The sequence below is a fragment of the Etheostoma cragini genome, chromosome 12, assembly GCF_013103735.1.
Source record: "Etheostoma cragini isolate CJK2018 chromosome 12, CSU_Ecrag_1.0, whole genome shotgun sequence".
NCBI classification, from domain to species: domain Eukaryota; kingdom Metazoa; phylum Chordata; class Actinopteri; order Perciformes; family Percidae; genus Etheostoma; species Etheostoma cragini.
The window spans coordinates 23,701,263-23,719,017 of record NC_048418.1 but is presented as its reverse complement, the minus strand read 5'-3'; the positions used below and the strand labels follow the sequence as shown (position 1 = coordinate 23,719,017).

At 43.0% G+C, this 17,755-nt stretch overlaps 1 protein-coding gene across 1 annotated transcript in view; it reads right to left on the bottom strand.

Moving 5' to 3' along the window:
- Positions 1-3,168: 3,168 nt before the first annotated feature.
- The window catches only part of LOC117954255 (potassium/sodium hyperpolarization-activated cyclic nucleotide-gated channel 2-like), a 32,943-nt gene continuing 18,356 nt past the window's right edge, over positions 3,169-17,755 (bottom strand). The window contains exons 5-8 of the mRNA XM_034887885.1: positions 10,249-10,395; positions 9,793-10,033; positions 9,543-9,707; positions 3,169-9,094 (exon numbers count right to left, since the gene is read on the bottom strand). Coding sequence (XP_034743776.1) covers positions 8,145-9,094; positions 9,543-9,707; positions 9,793-10,033; positions 10,249-10,395 — 1,503 coding nt within the window. The 3' untranslated portion in view covers positions 3,169-8,144. The remainder of the gene's footprint in view (positions 9,095-9,542; positions 9,708-9,792; positions 10,034-10,248; positions 10,396-17,755) is intronic.

The following is a 17,755-nucleotide window of genomic DNA, read 5'->3' as shown; positions in this document are numbered from 1 at the left end:
AGTCCTATAAGTGGTCAAAGCTCCACATGGTGCCTTCAAATTAATAGACACAGCATACGTAATGACATAATAACACCCTTAATCACACGCATAAAGAGAGTGGGGTGACTTTAATATGAGCTGTGCACTGAGAAGTTAATAAGGTGTGGGTAAGTGTGTGTGAGTGTGTATGTGTGTGTGTGACGCAGTGGGTGAATGCGTGTCTGCTCTGATGAATGACCAACAGACCTTGACGGAGCAGAGCAGATGAGATGATTCAGAAGCCCCAGCATTGTTCTGGCTCTTTGAACTTCAGTTGGCAGCACACAGCAAATGTTATTGGTGGAAGTGGATGATGGGATGAAATCAATGAGCGGGTGAGGGGAGGGGGGGTTTAGTTTCATGTCACAAAACCCAGCTGAAACAGCCTGAAAGCCTGCAGGAGATTAAATGTTCTGCAAACAAAACCTAAAAAGAAATAAGATCTGCCTGGAGATTCTTCTTTGCATGAATCATATTTCATGAATCATGTTCCTGTTTTCCATATTGTTGGCATATCACTGCATCGTTCTCTTTTCTCCCTTCCCTTCTTCTTTTGGCCACAGGGTTCACGGATGTTTCTGGGTCGTCTGTAATGGGAAGTGTTTAGCAAGCGCTGCTCAGGCCAGCTGCTCCCAGAGAGCCCGGGCACCTCTCTTCTCTGCTGCTTCTCTTCATTTTTAAGAAAAAAAACAACAAAAACCATAACAACGTGAAAAAATAGTTGCTGAATTTTACCTTGCAATCTGTATCCAGGGACTTTCTTAGGAAGCCACATTTGAACGGTTCATAATTTACATAAAACGTTGCATGCGTGAGCTGCATACTGTATGCAAGATGTGCTCTTATTACGGCAGTTGCTCTCTTCCTCCTCTTCCTCCTCCTCCTCATCCTCCTCTTCTCCCCCAGGAGACACATTGCTCATTACATAATTTGGAGATGTAAGCAAATAAACAGTAGAAATAGTGTTATAAGTAAAAGTGTCAGTGTAGTGTGCCAATTGTACCGTAAATCTTTGCATCACAAGTCTGAATCCACACTCATATTTTGAGAATATTATTATGTAATGGATTAAGTAAATTCAAGTGTGTATGCATTTTGAACCTTATTTGAGTCTTGCATTGAAATATGCAATATTGATGAGCTTGGCCAGATTTTAATAGTTGGTTGGAATATTTAAACGATTTTGTTGCCACAATATAAGATACCATAATTACTATACAGAACAATTATAACACAGTTGGATTTATATGTATAATGTGAAACATTTGTTAGTTTTTCACCAGTGATTGTATATTGGCACACCTGCTAATTCTTAATTCTTGGATTACTTCACTCTTTGCCATTTCCTGTCTTTAGATGTACTGCACGCGTTCAGTAAGTGTGCCACTGAATGGCGGACTGTATTACATAAGGGTAAGGGTCATGTGATTTATAGGCCATGTGTTTTTGGATAAGGACTGCATTGATCAGTTAAAACAAATAAAACACTCCCAAATAGGGGCCAAATATTACAGAGGACCAACCAGTTAAATTCAGATGAGATGACAGCGTGTCCTTCCCTCCTGTCTCTTATGTGTGTTGTCCTGTTGATCATTCCAGCTTGACGCACTTCTCACATCCTCCCCAGCCCACAACTGTGCCGTTGCCTGCGGCTGTGAGATGATGTACTGTATCGCTCTCTTTCTTTCTGTGTGTCTCGCTCACTGACATATTCATGGACTCAGAGCTTGGACCTAATGCTAATCTTGGCATTCAGATTTAAGGTGTGTGCTCTAGATTCTCCCCGGCCAAAGCAGAGTAAATGTTCGGGAAGAAGGGCAAACGTTTGTGAGTCTGTCTTCTTTCCACCTGCACACACACACACACACACACACACACACACACACACACACACACACACACACACACACACATAAAGTTCCCTGTGCACAGCCACACTTGCAAATGTGACAACAATAACAAACTGCACATGTCCTTAAGAATTGCAGCAAAATGCTGATTTCGCTGGAGAAAAAAAACCCCGGGGGACACAAATGTTTTAGCTTCTAAAAACGGGCAAATTAGGGCGTTTGCGTCCAGTCAAGAAGCAGTGGAAACTGGGAAGGAGATGGATGGGAGGAGGGTGAGGTTACCAGTAAGCAGCTACATAAGCAAATTGCCCTCTGGAGGTAAACAGCCTGGGGGGGTAGTGCGGGAGATGTCGATGATTAATTGAAGCAGGACAGCCAGGGACACAGTAGAGGACCAGCACTGCAGAGGAAACCAGGTAGAGGACAATCCTCGGCCATATACAGGATGAAACTAAATACTCAGACCACTTATAGCTTCACAACTTGGTGTAGAATCTACCTGCAGCCACTATCGGTGCATCGCTTCCTCATTGAATTACAGTGAAATGGATAGAGAGAGGGAGAGAGAGTGTGTGTGTCAATAGAGCCGAAGAGAGAGAGGACATTATATCACGTCAAGGTAAAATTACGTACGAGCACTGCGGATGGCCTCACCCACATTTGTACCAGCTGCATGTGGACCTGAGGAAGCAACCTGATTGGTGTCTAAACCTCAACTTCCATGTCATTTTTATCTAATTTTTATCTTAGTATAGCGGACAGCGGGGGGGGGGGGGGGGGATAGACAGAGAGGAACAGGGTGGGGGCTGCTCCCAGGCTGCCAGAGGAGTGTGTCCTTGGACTGCCCTCATCTCTGACGCACACTCCCACCCACCGTTTCCCTCTCATACACACACACACACACACGCACACCTGCTACTGGTTCATTTACTCTCGCTCCAGATCAGACAAATCCCAAACTAGGGCTTGCATGTGCACATACACACACTCTTAGGTACAGGTATTAATCCACTTGCTGCTGTGCTGTTTGCGTTTACACACACACACACACAGGGAAGCTCTTAGACTTAGCTCAGACATCTCATCAGGGATGCAGCAGAGACCTGTCTGCAGAGAGAGAGAGAGAGAGAGAGATCTGATCTGATGTGGGTTAGAACGAGGGTGGAGAGGTGGCTGGATGGTTTCCAAGGTTGAGGTGCATGTGTATCAAAGCTACCAATCATAGGTTAAATGGTCACACACACCGCAACCAACACAGCATGCCAGCCAACAATGAATAACAGTCCACACACAGAGGTAAGTATGCCAATGCGCTCATCTTTTTATTGCACAACAATGTATTGTCTTTTTACGAACGCTTAAACGACATTGCCACTGACTGACAGACCAGCTTATTGAGAGAGACCAAGGTGTGGCTTTGTGTTCTCGGCCAGCAGAGGTGGTGGACAAGACAGCCTTTTGGACGCAGGCTCAAATCAGCCCTCGCGCCCGTTGCTGCCAGCTGTGCATCTCAGTCCAAAAGGACTGGACGGCATCAAATATCGCCAGCATCCCAAGTCTCTCCCCGATCCTTTGAGATTGATTTGGAAGTGCTGCGTCTCGGGCTGGGGGCTGATTTGTCCCTGGATTGTAGACATCAACTTAGACAGAGCTGGAGTTCCGAAAATCTTAAACCTTTGTTAAGAGCAGATGCAGAGCACAGCCTGAGATGAAAGAGAGAGAGAGAGGACACATGCCGTGTCAGATGTCTGTGCTGTTGTCTACATGGTGCTGGTAAAGTGTGTCTGGATGCCCACACCGAGCTGCTCGTGCAGGCTGTGGAATGCTACTTAGTCTAGGGATGTGCTGGAGTCTTTTCTAGGCGCGTTACAGTGTTGCTTTTATAGAACAAGTGGAGTTGTGACCGTGTCTCGTGGGTTTCGAACCCCTAAATGGCATCATGTTCTCAAGTGGGACCGACATTATTCAAGGAAAGGCACAGGAACACACACACGCACGCACAAACTCAAGCACACAATACACAGTCCTGAAGCAGAGAGAAGGCTTAGGTAAGCTAAGCAGGCTACAGTAGCTACGACACAAAGGTTAAGACTGAACAAAATCATTGCAGAGTAGTTGGTACACGACAATGTCTAGATTTGAAGGTCCCACTAAGAATCGGACACTGCTTAGATAAGGAAAATACAAGCATGCACTCTGCTGTTATCTGTCAAGGTAACTCAACCGGGACCCGAGACTGGGACTGCTCTGAGCCGTGAGCCAAATTCAGCCTTGGAGAAATCTTATTTCAATTCTTTTTTTTTTTTTTACGGCAAACCAGCTTCAGAGTTTGGAGACCTGTGCAGCAATATCCTATGAGGAAGATTTCCCAGCATGTGCACAGTTTAGTTGTGTTTCTGTATTTTCTTTGTCATTTTTGGTTCTGCGCATCAAGCAGATCATCTAAGCTAACGTCCAGACTGCCGATATCCACCAGAAGCCTGTCAGAGCTCGCCCTCTCACTGTAGAAAATGTCTCTTTTACAGCAGGTTGTGGTAAAACACAACAATGTGCCCCACATCTCTGTGTATACCATGAAAGTACAGAGTACAGCGCGCATGGTGTTGCTCACACCAACAAAAATGTGCAATTCTGTGTTTCCCAAATCAGGGAAAATTATATATACTGACATTGTCATTTAAATGTAGCAATACTAGTCTAGTTGTTTTTTTTTGTTTTTTTTTACATATATTGCAAGTTGAAAATAAAAACACATATTTGCATTTTTACAGGCACATACATACCACAAAAATAGACTATGTGGAAACTAGATACTAGGCACAAGGTATATACAGTCCGTGTGCATGGGGCACATTGCAAAAACATTAACCAAACAAAATATACAGATAAATCAAAGACACTTTTACAAACAAAGAGAATACCCTGATTTGCTAACATATCAACACCAAGGCATTCGGTACCCTTAATATCTGGTACAGCAAGAATGAGAGGTTTGAAACTTAGATATTCTCAATAATTGTCAGTCAGTGTCTATGTTTGAGGGATTTCAATCCCACTTCACAGCAAGGTCCAGAAGAAGAACCGTTAAACAATCGCACTTTGAACCCCCCGTCATCAGGCAAATACAGCGCTATGACACACACACAGTTCGTCGGGGGCTGGAAGCCAACTTACTGAACCCACTCGTGACACAGACACAAAACAGATGACTGACAAAAGTATGTGCTTGGCCGGGGCTGTATCAGCCTCATGGCTGAGGGTTGAAACTGATCAAAGCGTCTGGGATGCCATCCTATGAGTGGGAGTGAATCACACACTACAGTATCTTACTGGATGGATGCGATGAAACAGAGACGGTGCCTGATATTGCCTGAAACATTAGCTCTTTAACTCTCCTTCCGTCTTGCTCTCGCTGACTGTGGACTCATTCAAATAATATCAGCACAGTCCTGGTAGCAGCTTATTAGGGCAAACTCTGGTATTAGCACAAAGGAATAGGGAAGAGGACCATTTGATTGCACTGGAACAGCATTAAAGCACACAACAGCTATTGACTCAAATGGACTCATTTCATTCACATTCATATTGGCATTTTGGCATGTATACTTTCCCATAGGAAAAAAGCAATACAAAGTTCCCATGTTGCTGATGGAGTGGGTTGCGGGTAGCACTGTGACCCAGGTAGGACAAAGAACAAGGATTATTGCACGTTACTGATCAAAGGAAAAGTGACAATGAGCCAGGGGGTTATATAATGAAGCCCTTGGATAAAAACAATCACTTACACCTTGTTTTATGATTTAAACAGCTCTCAAACGGCAACGATTTATGTTGACAACAATCTGAGGGTTATAACTCCACTCGATAAGACGCCGATCAAAATTCAAGGGGAATCTTTCAGCACAGGTAAATCAACAAGTTGATTATGGGAGGATAGACAAGTCTACATACTGTCAATCAATAGACAGCCGCGTGTAGCAAGCAATACATCTCTCTGGAAAGGTAGCAAACCTGAGTGAAATGTCCATCGCATCGATTTTACAGTTTGGCTCCGGATCGATGGTCGGAGCTGGAAAAAATGTGGACGCGGTGTTTGTTTAACACATCGAATCAGCGGCCTATTTTCTTTCCCAATTGGATTCACTTTTTGTCCTTTACAGCTTAACCAGTTAATGGATCCAGGAGAAGTACTACCACCCGTTGTTGTTGTTTTTTATAAGAATGGAGCATTGATTTTCATTTGGATTACAAGATTGAGGCGGTTAACTAAACGACTTCAGTGCTCGCTTTGGACAGAGGAGTTCAAAGTGGTTACGACTCCCTCTCGTTCACGCCAATCTCAATAAATTAACTAAAACAATGGGTTCTCTGGCAATACATCTAGGGATAGGGTGTGTGGGGGAGGGGGGGGGGGATGACATACAGGTTAAATACAGCAACGTTCTACTCAAAGAAGCATCTTCAAACCGAAGAAGATCACGCAGACACTCAGCAACACGTACAGCAATGCCCACAACCCCCTTGCATCATAAAAGCCTCTTGGACTCTCTGTCCCTTTATTTACATGGCAGTTTATATCTGATTAGCTGTCTTCCTTCTCCTATGGCATACATTCAGCAAGAGAAGGCTTTTAGGTTCAACAGGATCAGAATATTTAGAACAAATATAACCAAAAGCCTCAACCCAATCCCGATATTTGAACCATAGGTTTGTTGGGGATCGAAATGTTGAGACGTTTGTGGGAGTTTTGGATAACATGGGGCACATAAAGACTTGGATATGGATTTTTTTTTCTTCATGTGAGGCATTTGTGCCCTATATTGCGCAGCACCATTGATCTTGCAATTGAATATCTTCTAATGGGCTTTAAAGTAACGTTTTGGAGGATCTGATTTGCTGAACTCAAAGCGTGGATTCCTCCTGGGACTCCAAACCCGTTTTAAGCAATTTCTCCTGTCGGTTTTTACGAAAATGACACTGCACGTCCTCTCATTCCCTCCCAACATTTTTGGTTAAGGTAACAACATGGTCACTGGATTACAATACTTCAAGTGAAGCCACAATAGCTGCTGGATTCTTTAAGATTTCACATTAAAAAGAAAACAAAAGGAAAACTGTCCTGTACAGCATATGTATAGATATTTATATTCATATATATTTATATATAGGCGGGGTAGAGTATTGCAGAATTATATTGCATGTGTTAATCAATAAACCTAGACAAAAACAAGCAAGTGTACAGTATGGGTTGTTCACAAATAATTCCTTTCATTAAAGCTCAGACTATTTAACCACCTTAACTTTCAGGGTTACAATCAGTAAGCTGACAAAACAGCTGCCCGCCTCCCAGATGTTTCACGAAAACAGGTCGTTGCCACTGTCAGCATGTCGAACCAATCGCGCTCGACAAAGCAAGTGTTGAGTGTGTGTGAGTCCATTCTCTGAAAATAAACCAAAACGTACCAACAAGCTCCCACGCACAAACTTACTCCCACATATATGCATACACACAAACCAAATATATGGCTTCTAACGTTGAATCAAGGCAGTTAAATAAATGGCATTTTCTTCTATGTTTCTTTTTTAGTTGATACAGACACAACCACACTTTGTGTTCAAGCTCAACTTTGGTTTGGGTAGATACAATGAATATAATATCCCTCCTTACTTTTTTCATCAACTATTTACAAATCGATGTAAGATCGACCAGCGGTCTAAAACACTATTTTTACTACCGTTTTAAACAATATGAAGAGCAATGTGTTCTTTTGCTACGACAGCTTATACGGAAAAATTACACTCAAAACACTTTTTGAACGCTTAAAATGTCATTTTCATTTGATCTCAAGTCCCTGATTTTCATTTTTAAATCCAGCTCCTGCTAGATTGCATTGCATGGATTCTACACAGTATGCAATAGTTACATGAATCTTACTTTTCTTCAGATCTTTACAGTAAAGACAGCGATATACAGTAGGTGTTTGGAAGCAGAGTGTAAGGGGTGATACTAAGACTAAAGGTGCTGGTACAGTAGACCAGTTCAACCTTAAGTTATACTAGTTTAATTGTATAGACTCCTCCTAGCCAAAGTCTTTCAACTTTGAGTTGCTCTTTTCCTTCTGCCGACACCAGCGCACAGTGCATCCAGGTCGAATGACTGGTGGCCCTGGCGGTAGCTGATTGGTCATTTAGCAGGCTGACAAATCAGCGGGACTGACCCAAAACAAACAGATTCTCCTACAAAAAAGGCCTCTTTCCTGAACTCTACCAGGGTCACAAGTTGGAAGACAGCCGGGATCTGGCAGTGTCTAGCTCTGGAAGGCTGACAATTGAATCTTTCTTGGGAACTCCAGAGTCTGGAGGTCCTGATCCAGCAGCTGCTGCTACTGCCCCCATTCCAGCAGGTCCGCCGGGAGGGGGTGTGGAGGCAAAGGCCACCCTTTGTTGAGCTCCTACCGATCTCCCAACCCCCGAAGGCCCTGGCAGGCTGGGGTGAGAGGACTGAGGTGGACCGATGGAGTTGTTGGATGTGCGGGTGGATGGTGGGGGGCTAGGGGCTGCAGAGGCAGCTTGTGGTGTTCCCTCCTGGGGGAGGGAAAGCTGGGAGGCAGACAGGGCTCGGTTATCCTGGCTCAAGCTACCTGTATGAAGAGAGTGGGTGCTCTTGTGTGAGGCAGGCCTCTGCTGGGTCTGTGTGGGGCTGGGTGCATGATGCTGTACTAGGGACAACTGGGAACCCGAGGGTCCTGCGTTCGCCATGTATTGGAAAGTCCGTCCTGAAGCCGCGAGCGGGCTTTGGACAGGCGGGCTGGATATTGCAGATCCAAACGCCCCTCCGAACGCCTGAGGGGGTTGAGACTGAAGAGGAGACATGGAGACTGGGCTAGCCAGGCTCTGCATCACGTGGAACCTTCGCACCATACGAGGAGACTGCAGAGTCCCTGGACCCACCAGGGGACTTGCCATTTGAGGACAAAAGCTCATGGCCACAGCCTGCTGAAGAGTGGCGATAGCAGAGCTTGACTGCGGCTGGCCGGGGGGGGCAAAGATACCGCCGACGGAAGGGGTCATAGACATGGCCCGCGGCCGCTGCAGGTCCACCAGCTTAACCATCTCACGGTCGTACTTGACAATCTCTTGGATCATCTCGTTCTCCTGGTTGTTGAAGACACCCGAGTTGAGATCGTGCTGAACCTTGTGCAACAGGATGGAGTTCTTTTTACCTAGAGATGAGAAAGAATGAGGCAAAGGGCAAAAAGCAGAACAATGTATGGAAATGAGAGGATTTGGAAAGAGAGAGTTATATGAGTTAGATGTTATGTCCTTCACATCAGGTACATCCTCTAGCAGAACAAGCCCTGGGGGAAATGGATGTGTCACCCTGTACTCTCATCTACTGTTACAGTTTCCCCTGTCATTCTAAAGGGAACAGCATGGTTCATTTTACTTCCTTTTTTAACATTAATTTTCTGGACACATTTCCTAAGCACAATATATTGTGCACATCATGTGTTAATATTATTATAAGTATGAGTTTTATGCAATGACTTACAATAATGCAATACATGGGTTACATGTTGTTGTACTGCTAGTCATGTGTCTGACTGCATCGTTGCACCCATATGTCAGCCTCTAAGCCTATGTACTGTGTGCACGCAGCGACCGATTTACCAATGCGGTCTAGACGGTCGATGGCGACAGTCTCGAAGGCGCGTCTCATCATGGGATATTCTTCCAGCACCTCATTGAAGTGGTCAACAGACAGCGAGTAGAGTCGACAGTAAGTCTCTGCTCGAACGCTGGCCGTTCGCCGACCCCTCGTCAATAAACAGATCTCTGAAACGAGGAAGGAGACAGTGCGTCAGCTATCGAAAAAGAAACCACCAGAAAAACTATGTGTAAGCCACAAACTGGGTCCTACCTCCAAAATAAGAGCCGTCAGAGAGCTTCATTGCCAGAGTGCCCTTAGTGATGACGCTGCACACTCCGTGCTGAATGAAGTACATTTTCTTACCAATGGTGCCTTCCCTTATTATGTAATCATGCGGCTGGAACACTTCAAAATGCAGCTTGGTCAACATGGCCGTCACAAAGTTCGGCTCTGCGTTGGCAAACAGCGGCATGGATGCCACCAGCTTGCGACAGTTGAAGTTGACTATTTCCTAAGAAAAGGCACATTGATTGGACACACTCACCAAGCTACAGTCAAGCGTTAGTTTCTGCATGCATGAATGGTGAGTTCAAGTATTTGAGTATACAAATTAATCTCGTGAGTATATGTGAAGTCAAAGATCACAGCATCTCGAACACAAATATAATCTTACAGTACAACTTCATATGTAGAAATTGTGTGTCTTCTAGTGGGTTAATGTCTCACCTCTCTGAGGGGCTCGCTGAGTTCTCCCAAAATGCTCTCCTCGTCAAACATCTTCCCTTGGTATCTGTGCTCATAGTAGTCGTGGATTTTCTGTCGGAAGTCAGACGGCAGCTTGTGGAAGGACATATACTGCTCCACTTGTTTGTACTGAGAGGGAACGGGACAAACAGAGATAATGTTCTGTTAATGCAGTGCACATCATGTGTATTTTTCTTGGTGTCAGAAAAATGAGAAAAATCAAGAGGATCCAAAACCATCAATGCATTGATCCCACCAACAAGTCCTGTCTGTGTAGACGAAGCTTGACATAGCGTAATCGTCAAAATCGTGACAAAAAGATCCATTGCTGTCACAAAAATATTCATAACACATCAATGAGCCACACTGTTGCTCTGGGTGACACTAGAGATCAATGCTTCTGTTTTTTTGCTTGCAGCAGGAACAACAATTCCACACAGCCAGTATGCAGAGATATTTGAATATGTTTGTGTGAAAGCCAAATGCATTGCAAAATTTATTGTTTCATATGTTAAGTAAGCAGTTACACGTATTGTTTTTTTAGCTACACTGATATCGACACTCTGCTGGCAGTGCTATGCAGCAGCCTGGCAGTTAATCTTACCTCCTTGAAGGGTATAGTGTTCACTTTCTATTGAATTGCACGATTCAAATGTACGGCCATTTGAAAGGCTGTAATTCATGGTGCTATACTGAAATTTGTGTTTTTTTCTAATGTTTTATTTTTGGATGGGACAAACAATTTCAGTACAAACACCTCTCAGTATGACACATAATTCAACAGCACCACAAACTACAGCCTGGTTTATTTCTGAGGATGATCAACAGCGTTTTCCCCATCTTGCCTCCAGTGAGCAACAACCACAATACAAACTACACAAAACCGTGCAAGCACTGAAACTGTCAACTGAAATGAACACACTTGCCCTTTGATCAAGATCAATGCTGCCTGCAAGTTAATCAATGCCAGATCAATAGAAACTGAAGGGTCCAACACAGCAACAACACAAACAATCAGCTCCTATTGTTGAGGTACAGTATGCTAATCCCAATCCAAAGTGACCATTGACAAACCAAAAACAGTAGCTATGTTTCCATCCACACCTTTTTATCTGAATTAAGTGGTATCAAATGAAAAATGCTTTGTGAAAACACTAAAATTTGATGGAATTTCATGAATATCGACTCCAAAAAATTACAGTCTCATTGGATTTTATCTTGATGATATTCGGCTTATGCGATAAACAGTGATGGAAACGTTATTTGCCGAATAAATAATGAATTGCGTTTAAGTTTTAGGTCATTTTATGGTTGCAACCCGCCACAAAACAATTCATTTCCACCCAGTATTTCCTCTCTGTCTGCACACATGGCGGGTGCCAACAAAGACAGTCTCACAGCGGTGCCGGAGGGACAATAAAAGCCAAGTTGCATCTGCATCGTCATAGCGATGTGTTGTTCTCTTATTATAGCTTGATATGTCGCTATCAGCTGGCACATAAGCATCATTACAACTTGTGCAATATTGATTATTTGTAAGTAGATGGCACAATCCATTTTGTCTCAAAAAATGCGTTTTTTCAACAATTTAGTGCGAAAATGAATGAAAACACATGAGTTCTTTATACCGAACTTTAGATAATTCGGTTGACAAGTGGATGGAAACTTAGCCGGCCTGCAGAGGAGGGGAGTGATGGATGTGGCGGTGAACAGAATAGACAGTAAATTCTTGAGTGAAAAAGATTTCTCCTTGTACTTTGCTGTCAGATTGTGTGCACTTCAACTCAAATGGAAACCCTGATAAGACTCACAGCTCAATTCTGCACCAATAAAGAGCTCCGAAACACAATTTTGAGAGGCAGTGAAAGCTCAGCTCACATACTGTGCGCTCATAACTTTCAAGGACTGAGGAAGTCCTGGTCCAAACCGCCTCTATCCACTTCGGTCCTAAAACATGTGCAGAGGATGAATGCCACAAAGAACTGTCAGCTGGCATCAAGTGACATCTCCTGACAATGTCTTCAGCAGGTTAGATGTGGAGTAGAGAGACTGCCCCACAACTGGAAGGTCCCAGGTTGACTTCTGGTGATATTGCAGCCATGTGTTCTGTCAGGGGCCCCCCGAGCAAAACAATAAGATCCACCTACTCGTACGCTAAAAGCTCTGGATCCTCAACGGCATCAGATAAATGCTTAAATTGGAAATTGTTTGTAGTCTGAGAAAGACAGACTGGCCCCCTGTCTCCAAAAGAGAGACATATTTGGCAAACAAAGCTTTCTATTTCTAACGGAAAACTTGTGTACACAGGAAGAATCCTGCAGTATTGTACAGGGCATCCACCTTTTTGACAGCAGTACATTAAGTCACAGCTAAAAAGCCTCCCAATATATTGTAATTCCAGCTGATATTATCTTGGCACCCGACACACCAAACTAAACAGACCTGACCCTGTGAGTACCATTTCATATAACTAGGTAACTCAATTATCTCAACTGCAGGACAGTATTTACAGTGCAGTCAAAAAGTTGGACATTTTGTTGCATTGTTGGATTTTAGATCAAATGTAACGTCTGGGGTTAGAGTGTGTTAATTTGAGTGGGATTACATCCACAGGAAGAGAGTAGGAAGATAGGAGACAGGAAGTAACAAGTTAACATAAAGAAGAATAAGGTCTTTGTATTTTATATTTGGATTAAAATCCTTTGCTGTCATTGGCTGGCTGGACTCTATGACCCAAAGACATCAGCAGACCCTTGGCATCCTCTCTGGTGAGGATCTGCCTCTTCAGTTCGGGCTTATTTCAGGCACATTTAAGTTCAGTCTGGTATTGAGCAAAAGAAACACATACTCAGTTTGGATTGCGGTACGTTAGGGTATATTACCTTGTTGCATTTTCACACAAGTAGGGCCATATAAAGGGCTACAAATCCAACATTGCTCACCTACAATGGATGTAAACACCCACAAAAAAGCCCATCAACTCCCACCACTCGTTTGGGACTGGTCTGCTTGAATTAAAACGAAATTGATTATTTTTGTTGGACCCTTGTGATGAATAGGGAAAAAACATTTTCAAGGATTTAATATTTCTGTTGAACTGCCACTTTATGATTTGATATTGAGTGTGGAATGCTTTGTTTTCAAGTTTTTAGACATTTACCATTTTAAATAACATTGTGTTGCATATCTCCTGATTCACCTCCTGGCCAAGTATAGGGCCCAAGAGTCTACTCCACAAAAAGTTTTCATATTACGAGTCTGTAAAAGTTCTGAGGAAGAGTGGTACAATCTTAAACCCTCAGTGTCTCTATTCAATTCCAAATCCAATGTGCTTGGATTACAGAGCCAAAACAGTGAAAATGTCTACTTTCTGAACTGTATGTAGGTTTAATGCTACCACATAGTCTTTCTGCAGAGGGGATGTTAATATACAATACCCCCACATTGCTGGGCAAGAGAAGTACTGTCACTGTGCCCAGAAAAATGCGTTTTTCTGACTGATACCTTCACCCACGCTGCTACCTTCTGCCATATAACACAAACATAATTAAACCAAACATGCAAGATTTGAATTATTTAGCATCTAGGTAAAGTACACACACAGCTCCTCTGATGGAGTTATACATTTCAGCTGCGTCTCACCTGCATGAGTGACTCTGCTTCCTGGCATCTGCAGATGGAGATTGGCCTGAAGAAATGACCCTCTGTCACAACACTTTACCCGACGTGTCAAAAGCTAACGTTGCAGCTGGTGAGCCTTTCACAGGACAAGAGTGTTGATTGTGAACAAAGTGTAGGTGCGGGGAAGTCGGGCAGCGAAGGAAAACCTCACCCTCCCCGCAGAGACGCAGTGACCATGCAGCTGTGGTTAGACTGTGACTCGGCTAAGTCTGAATGAATCTGATTGAACTTAGATGGTGGCGTTTAAAGACTTGACTTTAAGAGCCGTGTCACAGTGTGGCGTATTGATCGACCGGGCCAACCTGAAATCTCTCCAGTGTCACAGAGGAGAGGGAGCGAGCGTTTTGGCCGGTGCGCCACAGCATCCACGGGGGACTGACAAACCCAAATGAGAGTGAAAATGACATCCATTTTCTTTGCCACTTTGATGGCCGTGCATGCGGCAGCAAAACGCTCCATTTCGTTTTTGTCATCTAAACTGCTGCTTTTGGGAACTCTTTCCATTTTGTCGTGAATTGTCATTTAAATGAAGATTTATGGAGAGTTTTGTCTCCATAAATCAGTTATATTTTTCCAGTTTTAAGCCCTTAACTACTGACCCAATATTGCTATCAGCTTTTTATCATTTCCCTCTACTTCTCCTATACTCCTACTTTTCTTTCTTTTCTCTTCTTGTGTGCCTTTTCTTTGCCATCTTCTCCTCTCCTTTCCTTTCCTCTCCTCTCCTCTCCTCTCCTCTCCTCTCCTCTCCTCTCCTCTCCTCTACTCTACTCTACTCTACTCTACTCTACTCTACTCTACTCTCCTCTCCTCTCATTCATGCCACAACCTCTCGCTTTAATTCAGGTTCATCCCAATAGCCATTTGATTGTATTATTCATTCACTTAATTCCCAGCTAAATCGCCTCATTATAGCATGCAGCACAAGATATCAAATCGGAGTAGTAAGTCAGAGCTTGTCTTGTCTTTCTTCAGTTTGGAGATGTGTACACAGGGAAGAACAACACACTGTGGGATCTCACACAGTACAAAGTCTCATTCGATGAAATGAGGCTTCTAAGAAAATCCCACAGTTCAGTCAAAGGGAGGCTGATAAGGGTTCATCAGACACACTTTCTCTTAGAGTAGTGGATATCATTTACCACAACTAAAGGGAAGCTGTTTTTGTTGTAAACGGCGTAGTCATTTCTTTGGCCATCTTTGCAAAGTCAGCCTGGTTCTGGATAATTGAAGCAATCAGTATCAAGCAGTCTGGCTAACAGAAGACAGATCACTGTTGTTGATAGCGGCAACCGCACGAAGACGGAGCAGAGGAGGAGGGGGAGAAGGTGGAAAACAATCTTGTATCCTGTCTTGTGCAACATTATGACAGAGAGCTCAGCCTTAGATTAGTTTCTACGACTACAAGAGATGAGATGCTTATTAAATGAGTGGGGCCATAACGTAAGAGCTGACTATTAATGCAAAAGGTGTGTCTATGTGAAGTTATGTGACCACTCTACTGCGTGTCGTAAAGGCATAATCTGTGATTTATCTCAATTGTATGTTGTTTTTTAAAATATTATACCACTTACGCCTTTTTTCCACAGAAGACATTCTGGCATGTCTCAATATGAATCGCACGGGTATAAATAATACATTTAATGATTGCTAAATTCAGTTTCAGTGTTGTGCATGCTGGGTTGTTAATGTTATTCATAACAGCTGTGCTTTTCCTGACAGGTGAAAATGTCTGTTGTGAAAAACAGCTGTCATGTGTAATAATGTCATAACGAAACCGGAAATCATGACACATCTTCTGAAGCAGCAGCCGATTGGTTTTATGAGCACTTTGTTCATCAGCCATACCATGAGCTGCAGTCGGACCACAATTTGCCTGTTTTTAAAGTGTGGCCAATAGCAGGGTGACAGAAAGTAGTGTGGGTGGGGTTATGAACTAGAGCTGTCAGTTTAATGCGTTTTTAACAGCGTTAAGCAAACTAATTTTAACGGCGTCCATTTTTTTTATCGCAAGATTAACGTTCTTTCAGGCCTGGCAAAGTTTGTAGTTTTTTTCACATGCTGTCTCAACAACTAGTAATGTTAGAAAAACTACAACACCCACCGGATCTAGCTAGACTGGAAACAAAACAACAGGCCACACACGCCGTTTGGGCTTGCGAGCCGGCCAAAGAGTAGTAGCATTAGGTTTTGAGTGGATGGCGGGCATGAGACGCCAAAAATGGACGCCGATAAGATTCTGAATGGAAAGATTACTTTTTAAAAGTGTCTAAATGTTCCATTAGACGAGACCAAAGTGATTTGTGTGTTTTGGGAACTGAGAGATCCTTGCAGCACGTCCAGTCTGATGTTCACAACAGACATTTTCACCTGTCAGTAAAAGCTCAGGTGTTCGAAATAACATTAACAACCCAGCATGTTCAACACTGAAACTGATTTCAAACACTTAGTGAAAAGAATTACAAAAGTGTCAACAGACTGCTGGCAAAATAGCTGCCTGTAAAACCCCCTAACTACATCAAAACAAAGTCCCACATAAAAACCAATAAAATAAATTCAGCTGATTTGAAAAGAGCTGTTCACGGTTACTTTGTATTTGGATTCACTTATTAAATACAGAAACCCAGAAACCTATCCTCACAATACTGTGTGAACACTCAGGTCAGGAAAACAGGAGGTTTCCATGTTTTTCTTATTATGCAGCACGAGAAAAGTCTAATCAAGCAAAGATCCAGTACTTGGAAACGAAGGGCTTTAAATGCTGCAATTTCTAGTGATACACTGGATGACATAAAACATGTTAATGTCAGAATCCCCAAAAACCAAATCACAGAATATAATGCACCAGTAGAAGTGCTTTCCCCGGCCAAATATGCAAATTAGAAGGTCAGATATCAACAAACATGAATTCTGACATGCAAATTTCCGTGAAGTGTGATCACCGCAAACACAATTTGTCATTTGCATTTTTTTTTTGTTTAAAGGTAAGTCAAAGTTGGCACAAGTGAGGCTGTTTCCTTTTATTGTAGGTCTATGTGCTGCTCTGCTGTCTTATAAATACCTCATAGGAGCCACCAAGCCAAATTCTTCCTAAATTTAACCAGCATGCATTGTGAGTCTGACATTGCTGCCGGGCTGAAATGGAAACCTCCACATAGTTTTTGCTGGAGCATCAGTGGGGCTGTAAGAGACTGCCAGCAGAGTTGCTTTGCTAACACTCTCCAAATGATAGAAATGTCACTCACAGTCCTATCTGGAGGCGTGGTGAATTCACCGAGCAGCGTCGGCATCAGCCTTCCTGGCATGGCTGGCACGTTACGTGTTATTTTTCTTCAAATAAACACGTCTTTGACTCAAATGCTAATCCTCGAAGAGCAGCAGAAGAAAAAAAATGCAGCGGGGAAAAGGCAAATCTGACAACTGGTCGAAAAAAGGGTTCTGGGAAAATGCACTTTGCTGCACATAGCAGAAAAAACATTCAGACGGGGTGAAGATGCATTTAAAAAAAAGTCTAAATATCAGTGAATACGCGCAGAGCACACAACAATATCAACACATTTCTGACATAAAAGCGTGTACAGTATGTTTCTTCCTTTTCAATTTATCATTAAACCGAATGAAATAACAGGCTGTTTGAGGTTTCCGCTTATGCAACTCATCACAGCTGTTAGATAAGATATACTATTAGATAATAAGATATGACTAAATATGATGAAATTTAACTAGATATTTAAAACTGAGGGAAACAATCGCAACAATTAGCAACAGTAAAAAGGGAAAGAGCTTCCGTTGGCCAGGTTTATGTGAC